Source organism: Dendrobates tinctorius, unplaced genomic scaffold, assembly GCF_039654945.1.
Source record: "Dendrobates tinctorius isolate UK_male_01 unplaced genomic scaffold, ASM3965494v1 ptg000086l, whole genome shotgun sequence".
In the NCBI taxonomy this organism is placed as follows: domain Eukaryota; kingdom Metazoa; phylum Chordata; class Amphibia; order Anura; family Dendrobatidae; genus Dendrobates; species Dendrobates tinctorius.
In genome coordinates, this window is record NW_027361754.1 from 61,913,572 (window position 1) to 61,932,580 (window position 19,009).

The 19,009-nt window shown below is 48.1% G+C and overlaps 1 protein-coding gene across 1 annotated transcript in view; it reads right to left on the minus strand.

Moving 5' to 3' along the window:
• The window catches only part of P3H1 (prolyl 3-hydroxylase 1), a 42,026-nt gene extending 35,567 nt beyond the window's left edge, over positions 1–6,459 (minus strand). Inside the window, exon 1 of the mRNA XM_073585493.1 lies at positions 5,951–6,459. Within this exon, the coding sequence (XP_073441594.1) occupies positions 5,951–6,379 (429 nt within the window). The 5' untranslated portion in view covers positions 6,380–6,459. The remainder of the gene's footprint in view (positions 1–5,950) is intronic.
• Positions 6,460–19,009: the final 12,550 nt, after the last annotated feature.

Here is a 19,009-nt window from a genome sequence, read left to right on the forward strand (position 1 = left end):
TGGGATTCTTTGTGCCAAATGGCGGGTACTCCAGTCTGCCATTCAGTTGAGTGAACAAAATGTGAATGAAGTTGTGAAAGCCTGTGTTGTTCTGCATAACTTCACCAGGATACATGATTGTTCCTCCTCTGATGGTGTTGTGCGTAGGCCGGACAATGTGCACAGGGTGAGACCACCTATCAACCCTCAACGTAGACCGCTCTCTGGCCTCAAAGTGCGTGATATATTCACTAATTACTTTATCTCACCTGAGGGGGCAACTTCTTGGCAAGAGAATGCTGTGTCTATGGTATAATTTGTTTCTTTAAGTGTGTCTAAATATATATTATTCAACCCCTTATGATTCTATGACTGTTTCATTGCATTGGTTAGTGTCTGTTAGTATGTTGACAGGGTTTTTGAAAAATCACACAGAGACGTTAACTATAGTAGACAAATTTTTAGTTTTGCCTTTTTTTTTTTTGTTTCTTAAAGGCAAACATAATATTGCCATATGAACATTTTGGCAATGGGCAAAATGGCCCTTTTTGCCTTCTTAAACTTTTTTGAAAAGTAACATTCTCTAACATAACCCCAAAAAGCATTAGGCAATAACAACATTGCTGCATGAGAATATTTAACTAGAAAGGAAAAAAATAGATGAGCTCCATCAACAAAATTAATGCTAAAAGATAACACTCACATTTCTTCAGAATGTTTTCCAATCATAGAAATATTCCACCATGACAGGCAAGGCTACCTCACGGCTTTCAGACAGATATTACCTGTCTGTAGAACAGAGAATATTTAAGCATGCTATACTGGAAAGGATCAAAATACAAAACTCACTTGTTAAGACATAGAGAGAGCGTGATATTCTGAAGACTGGTCACCTTGATTTGTTTTACTAGAGATTAGCAAAAAAGGTGACTACTTCACCAAGGCCAGCACGCCTTTCCTAGGCAATAGCAAGTGAGTAGTGTATTTTCATCCTTTGACTTTACAGTATAGCGCATTTAAATATTCTCTTTTGTACACACATGTAATATCTGTCTGAAAGGCGTGAGGTAGCCTTGCCTGTCATGATGGATTCTTAATATGATTGGAAAATATTGTGAAAAAATTTGAATGTTAAATTTTTTAACAAAGTTTGGTGATGGAGAACACCTGTTTTTTCCTTTGTATTTGTAGCACCAGTTAAACCGCACTGGACATCTACGGCCATCAGACTTCTAAATCCTCATAGGTTGGGGAAGGGGAACGTGGAAGAGCAGCCTGTGGGTGCTGCTGGACACTGTGGCCAACATCGCCCTGTGTGGGGCCATACTGTTGCCCATGATGTTGGAATTGTCCAGCCTCCTGGGCCTGTTGGGGATACTGGCCAGAGTAATGATGATGGGGAGGGGCAACTTGTTGGCTGTGGTAGGCCCGTGGCTCATACCCACCAAGATAGCCAGATCGTCCCCAACCAGGTTGGGACCAGCCTCCTACACTGGGTGGGTACAAGTGGCCATATTGGTGGGGTTGGCTAGAGGCTGACATTTGTGGCTGCTGAATAGAAGGTTGGGTAGTGGGAGGAAGGGGGTGAGGTGTAGGCCCACGTATTAGAGGTTGTTCGGACTCTGCTTGAGCAAGCATCTGTGTGGATGGTCTCATGCGCATTAGATTTCTGGGGGAGAGCTGCCACCTCTCCAGACATTCAAGAAGCTCATATGGGGTATTGGGGGGGGGTGCTTGCATCAAGCAGGATCTGAAAACATCCCCTAATACGGAGCCTGACCTCACGGGTAAGGGCACGGAGATAAAGGGTGAGGCTAAGTGAGTAGGCCTCCTCCCCATCATCTGTAGTTACTCTTGATAAATAATTTAGCACCCCTGTGTCCACATTGGTCCTGCTCTCTTGAACAGTGACCTGGCGCCTTCTTCGTGTTCGCCGGGATGTAACAGCAGCCTGTGGGGATCCCCCGATATGGCCAGTTGGGCTGCTGCTCAAGTTGTCCGGCTCTTCCAGGATGGGTGATGGGGCAGCAGCAGACCGTCCTGGTGGTGTTGTGTGTTGGGCAGCCAATGGGTTGTCCTGTGATGCCTCATCTTCTGCCATCCTTCTTGTAGGGGGGAGAGGATGGGCCAGCCACCTCATCCCCTACAGGATCTATTATGGGCTCTGTCTCTGAGGCCGTTCCTCGATCCGTAAGGTTGGATTGAGTTCTGTTATGAAATAGTACAGAGGCAAAAATACATCAATATTTTTGGTCCCGTAAAGTATTTGTGTAATGTGGTGTGAGGTATCTACTTACGGTCTCAGATCCAGAATTGGGGCGAGGAAGGAGAGCCGGTCATAGTATATGTATTTCCTTTTCACGAATCCAGCATCCCCACTCCTGGACCGCTGCTGGCGTTCCCGGCGATACTGGTCCCGGATGCTTCGCCAGCGTTTCATCACATCTTCCACTGCAATGTGACAGGAAATATTGTCAAATTCACATATTTGATAGGTCACATTTGCTACCAGTAGTCTAGGCATGGAGCCTTCTGGGGTGTGCTTTCTACCCATGGTGGCATTGGGCAGATACACAGGGTCTCTTTAGCTACACTTAATAATTGTTTTGTCTAGGAGGATGAGGAGCTTGTGGCCTAACCCCAAATTATGGCTGTGTGAATCCACGTGTCACATCCAAAAGTAACCGCCTCATGAGGCAAAAAGTACATGCACAGGAAGGGGGGTGCTGATTCTATATTCCTTTTTTCTTGCGCGCTAAGGTTACTCGTGTTTTGCCTTGTACTTACGATTTTTATGCTGCTCCTCACGTGGTCGGTCACCAAAGTCATGGTACATCTGGCGACAGATGCGCCTCCATGACGCCTCCTTCCTTGCCCGGTTTGTATAATTGGCATCGCGTTGGTCCCAGATTTCGGGACGCTCCTGCACCAGGACAATGAGCATCTCCACATTTATGTACGTGGACGCCATGCTGCTGCTATACCTGCTGTACTCCGTGGAGGCGTACTTCCTGGATGTCTGGGGCGCTTTTTGAGCCTATTTGCATGTCTAGGCTTCCTGATGATGGATTGGCCCATTTCCTGTCACCAGCCAAAAGACCTGCGTATTGCTCGCAGGTCACACGTGTGTTCTGTGTGTAATCCGTATTTTTTGTGCACCCATAGACTTGCATTGGCGTACTACGGGCGTAGTACGCTGACAATCGCAGCATGCTGCGAGTGGCACGGAGCGTAGGATACGGAGGAGAAATATACGCCTGGTGCGAGGGACCCCATAGAGAATCATTGGTCCGTGTCTAATGCGTGCTTTTAGCGCCTCTCACTCGGGCCGTATTCCTCGCCAGTGTGACCCCGGCCTAATAGTCTCATCAGCTAACACCAGTGACCGGGAGGTAAACTTTACAACTCCGATCACAACCTGAACGCTTACGCTGTCTTTTGACAGCGTGGGAACCGTGGCTCTCGGACCGGCAATGATTTTCCCGCTGATCAGAAGCAGTGTTTGGTGCACATGACAGCGTGGCAAACACTGGATGTTCAGGCCCCCTATTCAAGTGAATAGGGTCCGGGTACTGTTCTGGTACCCAAACTTTTTTTTTTTAACTGTTCGGCTGAACCCACTGGACCTGAACATCCAGGTGTCCGCACATCTCTATTGTTGAGCACTTTCCTAGCAGAAGTCAAGTTATTATGGTACTTCTTTTTAACTATTTAGTGTCTTTTCAAAGCACAACAGTAAAAGATGCTCAAAATCCTGAACATATGACCAAGTGTTTAAAAAAAAAAAAAAAAACTTAATAGGTCCATTCTTTTTAGCAATTTGTCAGGACTTTTTCAGGCGCAAAGAAAAACGTTGAAAAAAACTGCAGTGTGAACATGCACTAAGGTTAATGCCTGGTCAATAGTAAAGGGGCTAAGTTGCTGATCACAAGGGTTAGACCTCAACCATCCTGAGATTAGGGCTCTGGAACCCTAAAATGGCTGATAACAGAGAACATTAGATCGCACTTAGGTGTATCTGATGACATCCGCCGCACATCTGTAGTCACACACAGCCGGCTGTCTGTAAGTGATCCTGGGGTCGGGCTGAGCTGGGGGAAGGCTGTGCAGGGTGGGAGGGCAGAGGATGGAGGCTTTCCCCACCTCACTACGTGGCAGTGCTTTGAATGGGGGAGGGAAGTTTTCTGAAGATGCAGCGGAAACTTCTGTAACTCCAGAGCCTGTGCCATGTGCCAGCAGCGCAGCATCCTGACAGCGCACCCATCAGCTGGCACAGGGCTGGGTTATACGGCCAGCAGGTCTGCACTGGAGGGCCTACAAGACCCAGGCTGGGATTACTGCAGCATTCTGGTCCTAGTAGTTCTACAGGGTCCATGCTAGGACTTGTGTGGCACAATATTGTGAATGCATGGATGATGGGGGTTATACACTGCACTCAATAGCATGATGGACACATATCCCTAGCAGTTACACACTGCATCCCCCAGCACTATGGACACATAACTCTGGCTAGTGCATGCTGGTCCTTGTAGTTCTAAAGGTTAAGGTGCAAGAGGATGCTCTTGCATGCTGGAACTTGTAGTACTACAAGTCCAATACTGAGTGCACAGATGATGGGGGTTTTAGCCTGCAAACTGGTAGCCCCCAGCAGTATGGACACATATCCCTGGATAGTGCATGCTGGTTCTTGTAGTGCCAGCATGACAAAGCAGAGATCACAGCCCATCATAGACCTGCTGGTTCTTGTAGTACTATGTTGTGAGTGCACGGATGATGGGGGTTGTACATGGCGCCCCCAGCACTATGGACACATATCCCTGGCTAGTGCATGCTGGTTCTTGTAGTGCCAGCATTGCAAAGCAGAGATCACAGCCCATCATAAACCTGCTGGTTCTTGTAGTACTATGTTGTGAGTGCACGGATGATGGGGGTTATACATGGCGCCCCCAGCACTAGGGACACATATCCCTGGCTAGTGCATGCTGGTTCTTGTAGTGCCAGCATGGCAAAGCAGAGATCACAACCCATCATAGACCTGCTGGTTCTTGTAGTACTATGTTGTGAGTGCACAGATGATGGGGGTTATACATGGCGCCCCCAGCACTAGGGACACATATCCCTGGCTAGTGCATGCAGGTTCTTGTAGTGCCAGCATGGCAAAGCAGAGATCACAGCCCATCATAGACCTGCTGGTTCTTGTAGTACTATGTTGTGAGTGCACGGATGATGGGGGTTATACATGGCGCCCCCAGCACTAGGGACACATATCCCTGGCTAGTGCATGCAGGTTCTTGTAGTGCCAGCATGGCAAAGCAGAGATCACAGCCCATCATAGACCTGCTGGTTCTTGTAGTACTATGTTGTGAGTGCACGGATGATGGGGGTTATACATGGCGCCCCCAGCACTAGGGACACATATCCCTGGCTAGTCCATGCTGGTTCTTGTAGTGCCAGCATGGCAAAGCAGAGATCACAGCCCATCATAGACCTGCTGGTTCTTGTAGTACTATGTTGTGAGTGCACGGATGATGGGGGTTATACATGGCGCCCCCAGCACTATGGACACATATCCCTGGCTAGTGCATGCTGGTTCTTGTAGTGCCAGCACTGATGAGCAGAGATCACAGCCCATCATAGACCTGCTGGTTCTTGTAGTACTATGTTGTGAGTGCACGGATGATGGGGGTTATACATGGCGCCCCCAGCACTAGGGACACATATCCCTGGCTAGTGCATGCTGGTTCTTGTAGTGCCAGCATGGCAAAGCAGAGATCACAGCCCATCATAAACCTGCTGGTTCTTGTAGTACTATGTTGTGAGTGCACGGATGATGGGGGTTATACATGGCGTCCCCAGCACTATGGACACATATCCCTGGCTAGTGCATGCTGGTTCTTGTAGTGCCAGCACTGAAGAGCAGAGATCACCGCCCATCCCCAGGCATGTACAGGAATGATGGGAGTAGTTATACCTTGAAGTAGGCGACTTGCAGGTAGTTATAGGGGCTCCTCTTCCTGAACTCCAGCTCCAGCTCCTCGCTAGCCGCAAAGTAGGTGGACGGGGCCCCCATCTTGTGCCGCTCGCAGCTCCGCACACAGTCCGCCCTCTCCAGCACCCTCTGGAAGAAGCGCAGGTCCTGCACCGGTCCCCAGCCCGCAGTCTGAGTGGAGTAGTCGCTTGTATTGGCGCACTGCATGCGACAAGTGATGCGGTTGCGGCGCAGGAGCTCCCGGTTGCGCAGCGCTTTCTCCATGGAGAGGATGACGGACGGCCAGTCCTCCCGGTAATACGCCTGCACTCCGCTATCATATAGGAGGTCGTAGGGCTCCAGCCGGGCCGCCAGCAGCTGAGCGCCCACTAATAGGAAGAGACCCCCGGGAAGGAGCACGGAGGGCGCCATGACTGCGGCGACTACTGAGCGCAGACCGCTGCCAGCCACAGGGGCCTCCTCCACAGCCACGCCCACACAGGGGCACGCCCGTCGCCCAATGTACACTCTTCTGGGTAAGCTTAACCACGCCTATAGAGGGAAGAAAGACACGCCCATTACAGTGTAACTGCCCCGCTGAGCCGTCTAGCATTCTGACATTACGGACACGCCCACTTCTCACAACCCCGCCCAATAGCTGCCTAAAATACAGCAGCTGCCTGCGCCAGTGTTTCTCCCCCCCACTCGCAGCTGTTGAGCACCCCTTACCTATCAGCAGGGCCGACTCCTGGATGAGGTGGGCTCTTTGCTTTTCAGTTCTCCTCCTCGCCTTACAAGAGCTATTTACTATTCTTTCATCCATATGAGCTGTGGATTATATCCTCCTCCTCTTACTGTCAGCAGGGCCGGTTTTAGGCAAAGAGGGGCCCTAGGCAAGGTTTAAAATGGGGCCCCAAATGCTAACATATTGCACATCACACAGAAGCATTTTGATTGTATTTACATGCGCTGAGTTCAGGCCGCTAAATGAGTGTGATCGACAATATTGAAGTCGTTCAACTAGAGGCGTATCTAGGCTTCCTGGCACCCGGGGCAAGAATTTGGTTCGGCGCCCCCCCCCAAGTACATATGCGACTTGCACAGTTAGTCATGTACCCACGAGCTGCTCTCCCTAATGCTCTCAATGGTCAGTAAAAAACTGAAAGAAGCAGGAAGAGAAGCTCGTTGTCACAGGACCATAAGTATGAAAATCTCATATGAGTGAAGAGTCCGTGTGATGACTACTGGAACCTGCAGAGCTGAATCCTGACATTGCAGCTTCTGAATTCTCACAACGAATGCCCTGCACACTTTTAGGATTCTCCCGTACCAGTGGCAAGAGTACACGGTCATATATCAGCACAAGTATGTGATTTGTATACTTCTGGCCACATTCCGACTAGACGTGCCCGGCCTCGCTCCGTTCATTTTCATTGAGTGAGGCCACACATGTCTAGTCAGCATGTGACCGCATGTATGTAAATTACCGGCACAAGAGAATCCTGACAGCATTCAGTGAGCACTGTGAGAATTCAGAAGTCTGCAGTCACATAGAATGACTGCAGACTCAGCACAAACCTGGACAACCCCTATAATGCTCCTGACAAATAAAACATGAGAATTAGTCAGTGTCACAAATAACATTTACATCCAGGTACCTTATATATGTCGTCGTCTCTGGAGTCGTTCTCCTTTTCTTCTTGTCCAAACCCCATGATGAGTTTTCTCATCCACATCTCGTCTCTGCAGACTTCCATCTTCTCTGGTCTTCTACAGTAAATCTCCACACGATGCCCTTAAAGATAAAAGTGTCATTATAATGCTCCTGAATAAAAATGTCTGCAATATACTGTGGCCTCACACTATTCCCCTCCCTCCTCATACTGTCTCCTCTAACATCCCACCTGTTCACCATACTGTCTCCTCATATATTTACCCCCTCACTCTCTATACTGTCTGTTCACACATACCCCTGACTCCCCATACTGTGTCCACATACATTAACCCCTTTGCTCCCCATACTGTCTGCACCCAACCCCCATACTGTTTCCTCATACATACTCTTCATTTTGTGTCCTCAAATCTCCCCACACACATTAAATACCATCCCCACTCCAAATCTCCCCACACACATTAAATAACCCCCCATCCACACTCCAAATCCCTCAGACACATTAAATACCCCCCCATCCACACTCCCAAATCCCTCCCACACATTATGTACCCCCCACTCCAAATCCCCCACACATTAACCCCATCCCCACTCATTAACCCCCATCCCCACTCCAAATCCCCCACACATTATGTACCCCCCACTCCAAATCCCCCACATATTAACCCCATCCCTACTCATTAACCCCCCAAACAATAACCCCCATCCCCACTCATTAATTCCATCCCCACTCATTAACCCCCCATCCATACTCCCAAATCCCCCAACACATTATGTACCCCCCACTCCAAATCCCACACACATTAACCCCCATCCCCACTCATTAACCCTCCACAAATTAATTCCATCCTCACTCAATAACCCCCATCCCCACTCATTAACCCCCCACTCAATAACTCCCATCCCCACTCATTAACCCCTCACACATTAACCCCCATCCCCACTCATTAACCCCCCACACATTAACCCCCATCCCCACTCATTAACCCCCCACACATTAACCCCATCCCCACTCTTTACCCCCAACACAGTAACCCCCATCCCCACTCTTTAACCCCCCACACATTAACCCCCATCCCCACTCTTTAACCCCCCCACACATTAACCCCCATCCCCACTCATTAACCCCCCACACAGTAACCCCCATCCCCACTCTTTAACCCCCACACAGTAACCCCCATCCCCACTTATTAACCCCACTACACATTAACCCCATCCCCACTCATTAACCCCCCCACTCATTAACCCCCATCCCCCCACACATTAACCCCCACACATTAACCCCATTCCCACTCATTAACCCCCCACACATTAATCCCCATCCCCGCTCATTAACCCCACTACACATTAACCCCATCCCCACTCATTAACCCCCATCACCACACATTAACACCACCCCATCTCCCATCTTCGGTGGTTTCTTCAGCTCCACATTGGAGCACACTTACCACCAGCGCTATACAGACGCCAGTACAATTGTTCCCTGGAAGCCGGCACGCGCACCTTCTCTGCGCCAGCTGTCAGCTTGACAGCTGACACAGAGAACCGCCGACTCTCAGGCCGGGGGGGGCGGCAGAACGCAGCCGCCAGGGGAAACACTGCGGACCACCGCATTAGGCGGCCCGGACTGCGCCCCCTGCCAGCTGCGCCCGGGGCAACTGCCCCGGCTGCCCCCCCCCAGATATGCCCCTGCGTTCAACACCTGTTTCCCGGCCTCTTTCCACCGTCTGAGAAAGAATGATGGAGACAGACCGATCACTAATGGATCACTAACTGATCTCCATACAGTATCATGTTATCAGCAGCACATCTACAGTTTACACCCCATAGTCCTCCATATAATATAATGTGCCCCATAGTCCTCCATATAGTATAATACACTCCTCATAGCCCTCAACCTCCATATATTAAAATACACTGCTCAGTCCTCCATATAGTATAATACACTCCCCATAGTCTTCCATATAGTATAATACACTCCTCATAGCTCTCCACCTCCATATATTAAAATACACTGCTCAGTCCTCCATATAGTATAATACACTCCTCATAGTGCTCCATATAGTAAAATACACTCCTCATTGCTCTCCACCTCCATATATTAAAATACACTGCTCAGTCCTCCATATAGTATAATACACTCCTCAGTCCTCCATATAGTATAATACACTCCCCATAGTCCTCCATATAGTATAATACACTCCTCATAGCCCTCCACCTCCATATATTAAAATACACTCCTCAGTCCTCCATATAGTATAATACACTCCCCATAGTCTTCCATATAGTATAATACACTCCTCATAGCTCTCCACCTCCATATATTAAAATACACTGCTCAGTCCTCCATATAGTATAATACACTCCTCATAGTGCTCCATATAGTATAATACACTCCTCATAGCCCTCCACCTCCATATATTAAAATACACTCCTCAGTCCTCCATATAGTATAATACACTCCCCATAGTCCTCCATATAATATAATACACTCCTCATAGCCCTCCATATAATATAATACACTCCTCAAAGCCCTCCACCTCCATATATCAAAATACACTGCTCAGTCCTCCATATAGTACAATACACTCCTCATAGTGCTCCATATAGTATAATACACTCCTCAGTCCTCCATATAGTATAATACACTCCTCAGTCCTCCATATAGTATAATACACTCCCCATAGTCCTCCATATAATATAAAACACTCCTCATAGCCCTCCACCTCCATATATTAAAATACACTGCTCAGTCCTCCATATAGTATAATACACTCCTCATAGTGCTCCATATAGTATAATATACCGCCGTCATCCATGTAGTACAATTCACTTCCCATAGTATAATGCACCCCATAGTTCTTCATATAGTATAATGTATTCCCCATAGTCCTTGATACAGTATAATGCAGCCACCCTGTACAGTATAATGCAGCCACCCCACAGAGTATAATGCTGCCCGCCATACAATATAATGTAACCCCCATAGAATATAATGCAGCCCCCCCTCTTATAGTATAATGCAGCCACCCCTTAGAGCATAATGCAGCCACCCCATAAAATATAATGTAACCCGCCATAGAATATAATGCAGCAGCCCCCCCTCTTATAGTATAATGCAGCCACCCCTTAGAGCATAATGCAGCCACCCCACAAAATATAATGTAGCCCCTCCATAGAATACAATGTAGCCCTCCTCATATAGTATAATGCAGCCCCAATAGAATATAATGTAGCCCCCTCATAAAGTGTAATGAAGCCCCCATACAATGTAACCTAGCCCCCCATAGAATATAATGCAGCCCCCATAGAAAACAATGTAGTCTCCTCATATAGTATAATGTAGCCCCCTCATAGAGTATGATGCGATCACCCCCATAGAATATAATAAATATAATACAGCCCCCCATAGAATATAATGTAGCCCCCATATTTTATAACACAGCCTACCCTATAGAATATAATGTATAATGTACCCCCCATGGTATATAACACAGCCACATAGTATATAGCACAGCCACAAAGTCTATAACACAGCCCACATGGTATATAACACAGCTCTACATGGTATATAGCACAGCCCACATGGCATACCGCACAGCCCCACATGGTATACAGCACAGCCCCACATGGTATATAGCACAGCCCCACATGGTATATAGCACAGCCCCACATGCTATATACCACAGCACCACATGGTATATAACACAGCCCCACATGGTATATAGCACAGCCCAACATGGTATATAGCACAGCACAACATGGTATATAGCACAGCCCCACAAGGTATACAGCACAGCCCCACAAGGTATACAGCACAGCACCATGGTATACAGCACAGCACCAAATGGTATACAGTACAGCCCCACATGATACACAGCACAGCCCCAAATGGTATAAAGCACAGCCACACTTGGTATACAGCACAGGCCTATATGGTATACAGTACAGCACCATGGTATACAGCACAGACCCATGGTATACAGCACATGCCTATATGGTATACAGTACAGCACCATGGTATACAGCACAGCCCCACATGATATACAGCACAGCCCCACATGGTATACAGTACAGCACCATGGTATACAGCACAGCCCCACATGGTACACAACACAGCCCCAAATGGTATACAGCACAGCCACACATGGTATACAGCACAGCCACACATGGTATACAGCACAGCCACACATGGTATATAGCACAGAACCACATGGTATATGGCACAGCACCACATGGTATATAGCACAGCCCCACATGGTATACAGCACAGCACCATCGTATACAGCACAGCCCCACAAGGTATACAGCACAGCCCCACAAGGTATACAGCACCATGGTATAAAGCACAACCCCACATGTTATACAGCACAGCACCATGGTATACAGCACAGCCCCACATGGTACACAGCACAGCACCATGGTATACAGCACAGTACCACATGGTATATAGCACAGCCCCACATGGTATACAGCACAGCCCCATGGTATACATGACAGCCCCACATGGTATACAGCACAGCCTCACATGGTATACAGCACAGCCCCACATGGTATACAGCACAGCCCGCATCTCTCCCCCCCAGAGAATAGCCCCACAGTCAAGTACTCACATTAAAAAAACAAAAAAAAAAAACACACTCCTCACCTTCTCCTCATGCCCGCGCTGCTCCCGGCTCCTGCCTCAGCCTGCTCTGCCTTGCACACAGTGAGTGCGCGATGACATCATCGCGCACCCGCTGTGTGTCACAGGCAGAGCGGGGAACGATGGGAGATGGAGCGTCAGCTGATGCTCTCTCTTCCATCATTGCTTTGAACTGTACCGAAGTCTATGACGTCCGTACAGTTCAATGCGGCGGCAGGCAGGCCCCCCTGCTTCACGGGCCCCATAGCGGCTGCGTGTTGGGCCGCTAACTGGGGGCCCCTGGGGGAGCGGGGGCCCGAGGCAGCTGCCTGGGCTGCCTCCCCCGACTGTCAGCTCTCTGCTTCAGCAAGGCTGGTTATCAAGAATAGAGGGGTTCACATTCTGTTTAATTGTTGAAATAAATAATTTTAAAGAACAATGTGGGATCCACCCCAGTTTTTTACCTCGATGATGTCACCACCAGTCACTGATGCTCGCAGCAGTTCAGTCACCAGTGGTTCTCAGCCGGGACAGTCGCATCTTGGCACCGTCCAGGTTGAAAAATCCCTCAGACATAGATTACGGTGTGGGACAGAATGACGGACAAGTGAGGGATATCTTTGTTTTATTATTTTTGGTTTATTACAGGAGAACGAGGGCATCAGTGGAATTAGGTGTTAGTTGAGTATACCTGTGTTTGTTATTTTTAAAAAAAAAAGTGTTTTATTTTAAATAAAAGACTTTATTCTGGCTGTGTCTTTATTCACCATACCACTATAGAATTAGTAATGGATAGTTGTCTTATTGACGCCTCCATTACTAACCTGTAGGCTTGATGTCACCTGACAATACAAAGGTGACATCAACCCCACAAATATTACCCCACTTGCCACCGCTACAGGATAAGTGGGAAGAGACAGGCAAAGTGCCAGAATTGGCGCATCTAATAGATGTGCCTTTTTTGGGCGGCTACAGGCTGCTATTTTTAGGCTGTGGGGGCCAATATCCATGGCCCCTTACCAGCCTGAGAGTACCAGCCCCCAGCTGTGAGCTTTAGCAAGGCTGGTTGTCAGAAATCGTGGGGACCCCATGCCATTTTTTTTAAATAATTTAAACAATTTAAAAAACAGAATGGAGACCCTCTATTCTTGATAACCAACCTTGCTGAAGCTGACAGCTGACGTCACAGCCCCCAGCTGTGAGTTTTGCCTGGCTGGTTATTAAAAGTATGGGGGAACCCACGCCGTTTGTTTTTTTATCATTTATTTATAGCGCAGGAGCGGCTGATGAATTTTCCCATCATCCGCCGCCTGCTCTTGCTGTTATTAGTGGCAGCAGGTGTCGGATGATTGGAGCAGTAGTCCGATCCGCTAATGCCATTGACCGGAGGTAAACTTTTTACCTCCAATCACAGCTGCAGGCTCACGCTGTCATTTGACAGCGTGGGAACCCCGGCTCTCTGACTGGCAGTAATGATTTTCATGCACTTGACAGCGTGGCAAACACTGGATGTTCGGCCCCCCATTCAAGTCAAAGGGGTCCGGATTCTGTTCTGGTACCTGAACCTGAACCTTTCTTTTAACTGTTTGTCTGAACCAGCTGGACCGGAAAATCCAGGAACGCTCATCCATACTTATATACTGCCCCTACAGGACAAACCATCAGTAGATTCAGTTTTCAGTACCATCTACATGCTGGTGACACCCCATTACCTTTTCTCCTGCCATCACGCCTGCATTATTAAAAAACAGAAGTGATTGTCTTTCTGCTGTGTCTAATATCATGTCCTCCCTCTATTTGAAAATGAATCTCTCCAAAAGTGAACTCAAGTGATGAGTGAACGTGCTGGGATAAGGTGTTATCTGAGCATGCTCGGGTACTAATAGAGTGACTTCGGTGTGCTTGAATACTATGCTCCAGTCCCCGCGGCTGCATGTCTCAAGGCTGTTTGACAGCCGTAACACATGTAGGGATTACCTGTTTGGCTCATACGCTCATCATTACTGAACTCCTTTTGTCTCCTCCCTCTACTAACCTACATATGCCCGACATTGCTATTTCCGTGTGTGGTTCTACCATTACCACCCAGCAAGAGGCCTGCTGTCTTGGGGTTATATTTTACTCAGATCTTTCCTTCACACCGTACATCCGATCACTGGCCCACTCATGTCAGCTACACCTCAAAAGCATCTCTACACTCTGACATTTTCTTACCTTTGAGTCTTACGGTCCGCTCTTATTCATTCTCATCTGGGCTATGTAACTCTCCTCTGATTGGTCTCCTTCTTACTAAACCGCCCTTGCCAATCCATTCTGAGTACAGCAGTCTGTTACATTTCTGTCCAGCCATTATACCAATGCCTCTACCCTGTGCCAGTCATTGCACTGGTTGCCCATACACTAGAGTCCAAGATAAACTTTTCACTTTCACCCCCCAATTGCTCCACAATTCTGCAACTCCCTAGTCTTTCTTGCTCCAGTTAATTCCCAGTATCCACAATTTTATGCATGCTCTAAAAACACATCTCTTTAGGCTAGAGAGTACCACCAGTGTATTTTCTCTCTTCCGAGAGAATCGGGTCAATCATACAAATCACACTCTGACCAAACATGATCAGAGTGTGCTCCGATTCTTTCAGGTGAGGAGATGGAAAAAAAATGTCTCCACCTTCTCCATTGTGCCAGTCCATGGAAACAGGATTGCACATTGATGTCATCCGAGTGCACAAGGAAAGACTAGAAGCAATGGGATGAAACTGAATGGGAGGAGACACAGATTAGATATTAGAAAAAACTTTTTGACAGTTAGAGTGATCAATGAGTGGAACAGGCTGCCAAGAGAAGTGGTGAGGTCTCCTTCAATGGAAGTCTTCAAACAGAGGCTGGACAGACATCTGACTGGGATGATTTAGCGAATCCTGCTTTGAGCAGGGGGTTGGACCAGATGGCCCAGGAGGTCCCTTCCAACTCTACGATTCTATGATTCTATGATTCTATGATGGCTTCCACTGACTCAATGACTTGCATGGCCAAGTATGATCTGAAAATCAGATCAAACTCGTGCATGCTGCAATTCTTACAACCTGATATTTTGTCGGACAGCACTTTGGCTGAAAATACAGCTGTCTACAAGAGCCTTAGGCTACATGCGCACATTGCGGATTTGCTTGCAGAAATATCTGCGCGAATTCTGCATCTCTTGGCAGAAAACGTAGTGGAAATTCTGCACGTTTTTTGCATGGATTTCATGCGGTTTTGATGTGGGTTGACATGCGGATTTGGATGTGGCTTGGTCTGCGGATTTTTCAAGTCCTACCTCCATTGTTGATGCGTTTCAGTCAAGATTTGCTCTTTTTTTTGTTTTCCACCCACACACTCTTCCTCCTTCTGATGTATTTGCATTTTAAAAATCCACTCCGTTTTTTCCGCCAAATCCACATGAAATCTGCAGCAAATCCGCAAACATTTTTACACCTGCAGATTTGTTGCAGATTTGTTGCAGATTTGAGTGCCTTACTGGAAGTCAATGAGGGAAAAAACGCTGCAGATCCACAAAAAGAATTGACATGCTGCACAAAATAAAACGCTGCGAATTAGGACAGATTTTTCTGCAGCATGTACACATCAATTCCGGATTCCCATTGAATAACCTTGCTTGAGCAATCATTTGCGGATTTGGTGCAATTCCGCGCAGAGAAACTGCTGCAGATCCGCAACGTGTGCACATAGCTTTGGACTGGCCTAACATCTCACCTGACTAATCTAATTATTCCCTGATCTCCCTTCCAAAAGTTTCCTAAAAATCTGGTCCCTTCTTTCATCTATTTCCTAACCCTCCATGCACTTCAGAGCACTTTGTACCTGCATTATAGCGATCCTGGCGGCTGACTGGTTCTCGTGATCAGGAACCTCACACCTCTTGGTAACTGCTAAATTACGTGTTAGGGCTCATTCAGACTTTAGGGATTTTCCCCATACAAAAAGAACGGTACTAGTTTCACCAGTATTTTTGATCAGTTTCCTCAGATTGAAAAAAAAGTTTCTCCAGCTTATGCAATGTATCAGCCTGTGAAAAATGGACAGAATTGGCGATTTTGATCTGACACTCAGATCAATATTGGAGAAGTCTTTGCGCTTTTAACAAGTCCATTCAGTCCGAGGAAAATAATCAGACGTGAACAGCCCCATGGACTGTCACAGATATGAGTGCCATCTGTGAAAAACACAGGTAGCGCTCACAAGTCTGAATGAGCCTGCCAAGACTCTGTTGTCAGGTGTCCCCGGATCAGGGCCTCCTTTCCTGTCCCTAACTCTAATGGCGCCCTAGGTCGCTCTGCTCTCCGGATTACTTCTGATGGTGAAGATGTATGGGCCACGTACCTTGACTTAGCTCCTGAATTCTACCTCAGTGTGTACCCTTCCCCCACTCAGGGAAGAGGGGAGTAGTAGTGTACTATAATACACCAACCAGACTACCAAGGTAATACGAACAAGGATAAAGGAAAATACCAATCATACAAATATACTCACACATAAACAACAACAGAGGTAAACATCGGGGGCGTGGCTATGCCGTGAACGGGAGAGGACGCTGATGAAGAGAGCTCCTCATAATCCTGATAAATCCTGGTACATGGACCCCCTCCTGGCGACTTACTTGTAGCTGCCTGGACCCCCCCCTGGACACCAAGACCCCCTGGGCACTCTGTGGCAGGTTGGAAGACGGCTTCTGGGAGCGGGCGGCGGGGAGATAGGAGCGGGCGGCAGGTTCCCCCACGAGGCGGCGGCCATCTTGGGCACGCAGCTCAGCTGCTGAGAGCTGCAGCGCTGACTTCTGTTGCTGCACCGCCGCCGGGCAGTGAAGAAAACCGGCTGTTACTGAGTGCCCTGGAAAAACGGGCCCCGCGTGGTATCCCTCTCCACCTACCTGCTCACTGTGCCGGCTGGCGCCATCATTAGAGGAGGCTCTGTACACCCTCCCCCCACTGCAGCTGCCTCTGCGGGACCCCCCCTCCCTCCCCGGGCCATAGAGATCTACGCTGTACCTGGCTGCCCTCCTTGTCGTCCCGCAGGCATCTTTCTGTAGCCAGCCCCATAATTAACTATTGCCTGACCCGCTGTGACCCCCCCACCTGTAGTGGGTAATACCTGGACCACACGCTTCAATTTCTTCATCAGAACGCACTGCAGACAATCATGAGCCAACTTAAAGGGTCGGGAGCGGCGGAAAAATTTGAAGAGTTTGCTAGACCTGACCCCGCTGAAAATGCGCGGCATAATAGGAGCACAACATCTCAAGTTCAGCGCAAAAATCGCCATTCTGGGGGCGAGGAGGAGATGGAACAGGAGGAAATAACCCTTAAACAAGCATCTGAGCAGTTGATGTAGGCTATTTCATTGACCAGGACATCTCTGACGGAGAAAATCGAGGATGTTTATACGGAGGTGGGGAGACTCCATCAGGTTATGCAGGCCATGAAGGGGCGCATTACGGAGGTGGAGACGAGGGTGTCCAAGGTGGAGGATACCATTAAACCTATGGAGGCTAAATTAATGAAGGTGGCGGGCTCCATAAACGCTTGGAAACAGAAGGCGGATGATCTAGAAAACAGAATGCGCCAAAATAATATCTGTATTGTTGGACTGCTCGGAAGGTCAGCACCCTGAGCAGTTTCTGGAGGACTGGCTTAAGACCTCCCTCGGGGACGAATTCTCCTCGATGTTCGCCGTTGAGAGAGCTCACAGGGTCCCTACAAGACCCCTGCCTCCGGGTGCCCCACCTCGACCATTCCTGGCACACCTGCTCAACTGCAAGGACAGAGATACCATTTTGCGTCTTGTACGCCTGAAAAGTCCTATTAAACTCAACAATGCTGTAGTTTCCATCTTTCTGGATTTCTCCATGGAGCTGCAGAAACAGCGGGCGCAGTTCTTCGAGGTCAAGGGGCAACTCAGAGACAGGAACATTGTATATTCGATGATATATCCGGCCCGGCTCCGAGTTGTCCATGAGGGTTCCTCCGTATTTTTTTACAGATCCAGCGGAGGGGGGTCCCCTGCAAAGGAGTCCTAATGTGACGGCTGTTACCTCAGATCCTTTCAATCAACGGTCTAATTGGAGCTCTCCCGGCGAGTTACCAGATACCAGCTATACCGGACGCTGAACTCAGTGATGGTATCCCCTTGTTTATTTTTTGATGGGGCATAAGACTGTACGCCTATGTTACTAGGTTCCTGTTTTGCTTTTTTTTTTTCAAAAGTTTTAATTTTTATGGTTGTTTAGATGGAGGCCGCAGCCAACGCCAAATTCTGTTATCTGTGTGGGATCTCTGCACTTGGTTCGGGCGCCACTATGCACCATATCTTGATAGACGGGAATGGGTTCTGAGTTGATTTGTATGACCTGGAATGTGAGAGGCATAAAAACCCCTCGAAAGAAAATTAAGGTGTTCTCACAAATTAGACACTACCATCCTCACATTGTGGCTCTGGTGGAGGCGCACTTGACTAGAGATATGGTTCGGTGGGTACAGAAACCGTGGGTGCAATGGTTTATACATGCTTTTCACACTAGCTACTCAAGGGGAGTTTCTCTGTTAATTCATAAGGATGTTCGGTGGGAGGTCAGGGAAGCCCGGAGAGACCCCGAGGGACGATTTGTGTTCGTGCATGCGCTGATTAACTCTCAGAAATATGTCATTCTTTGTATTTATAATCCCCCTCCGGCCACTATGTCAATTATTCAGAAGGCATTGAGCTTTGCTTT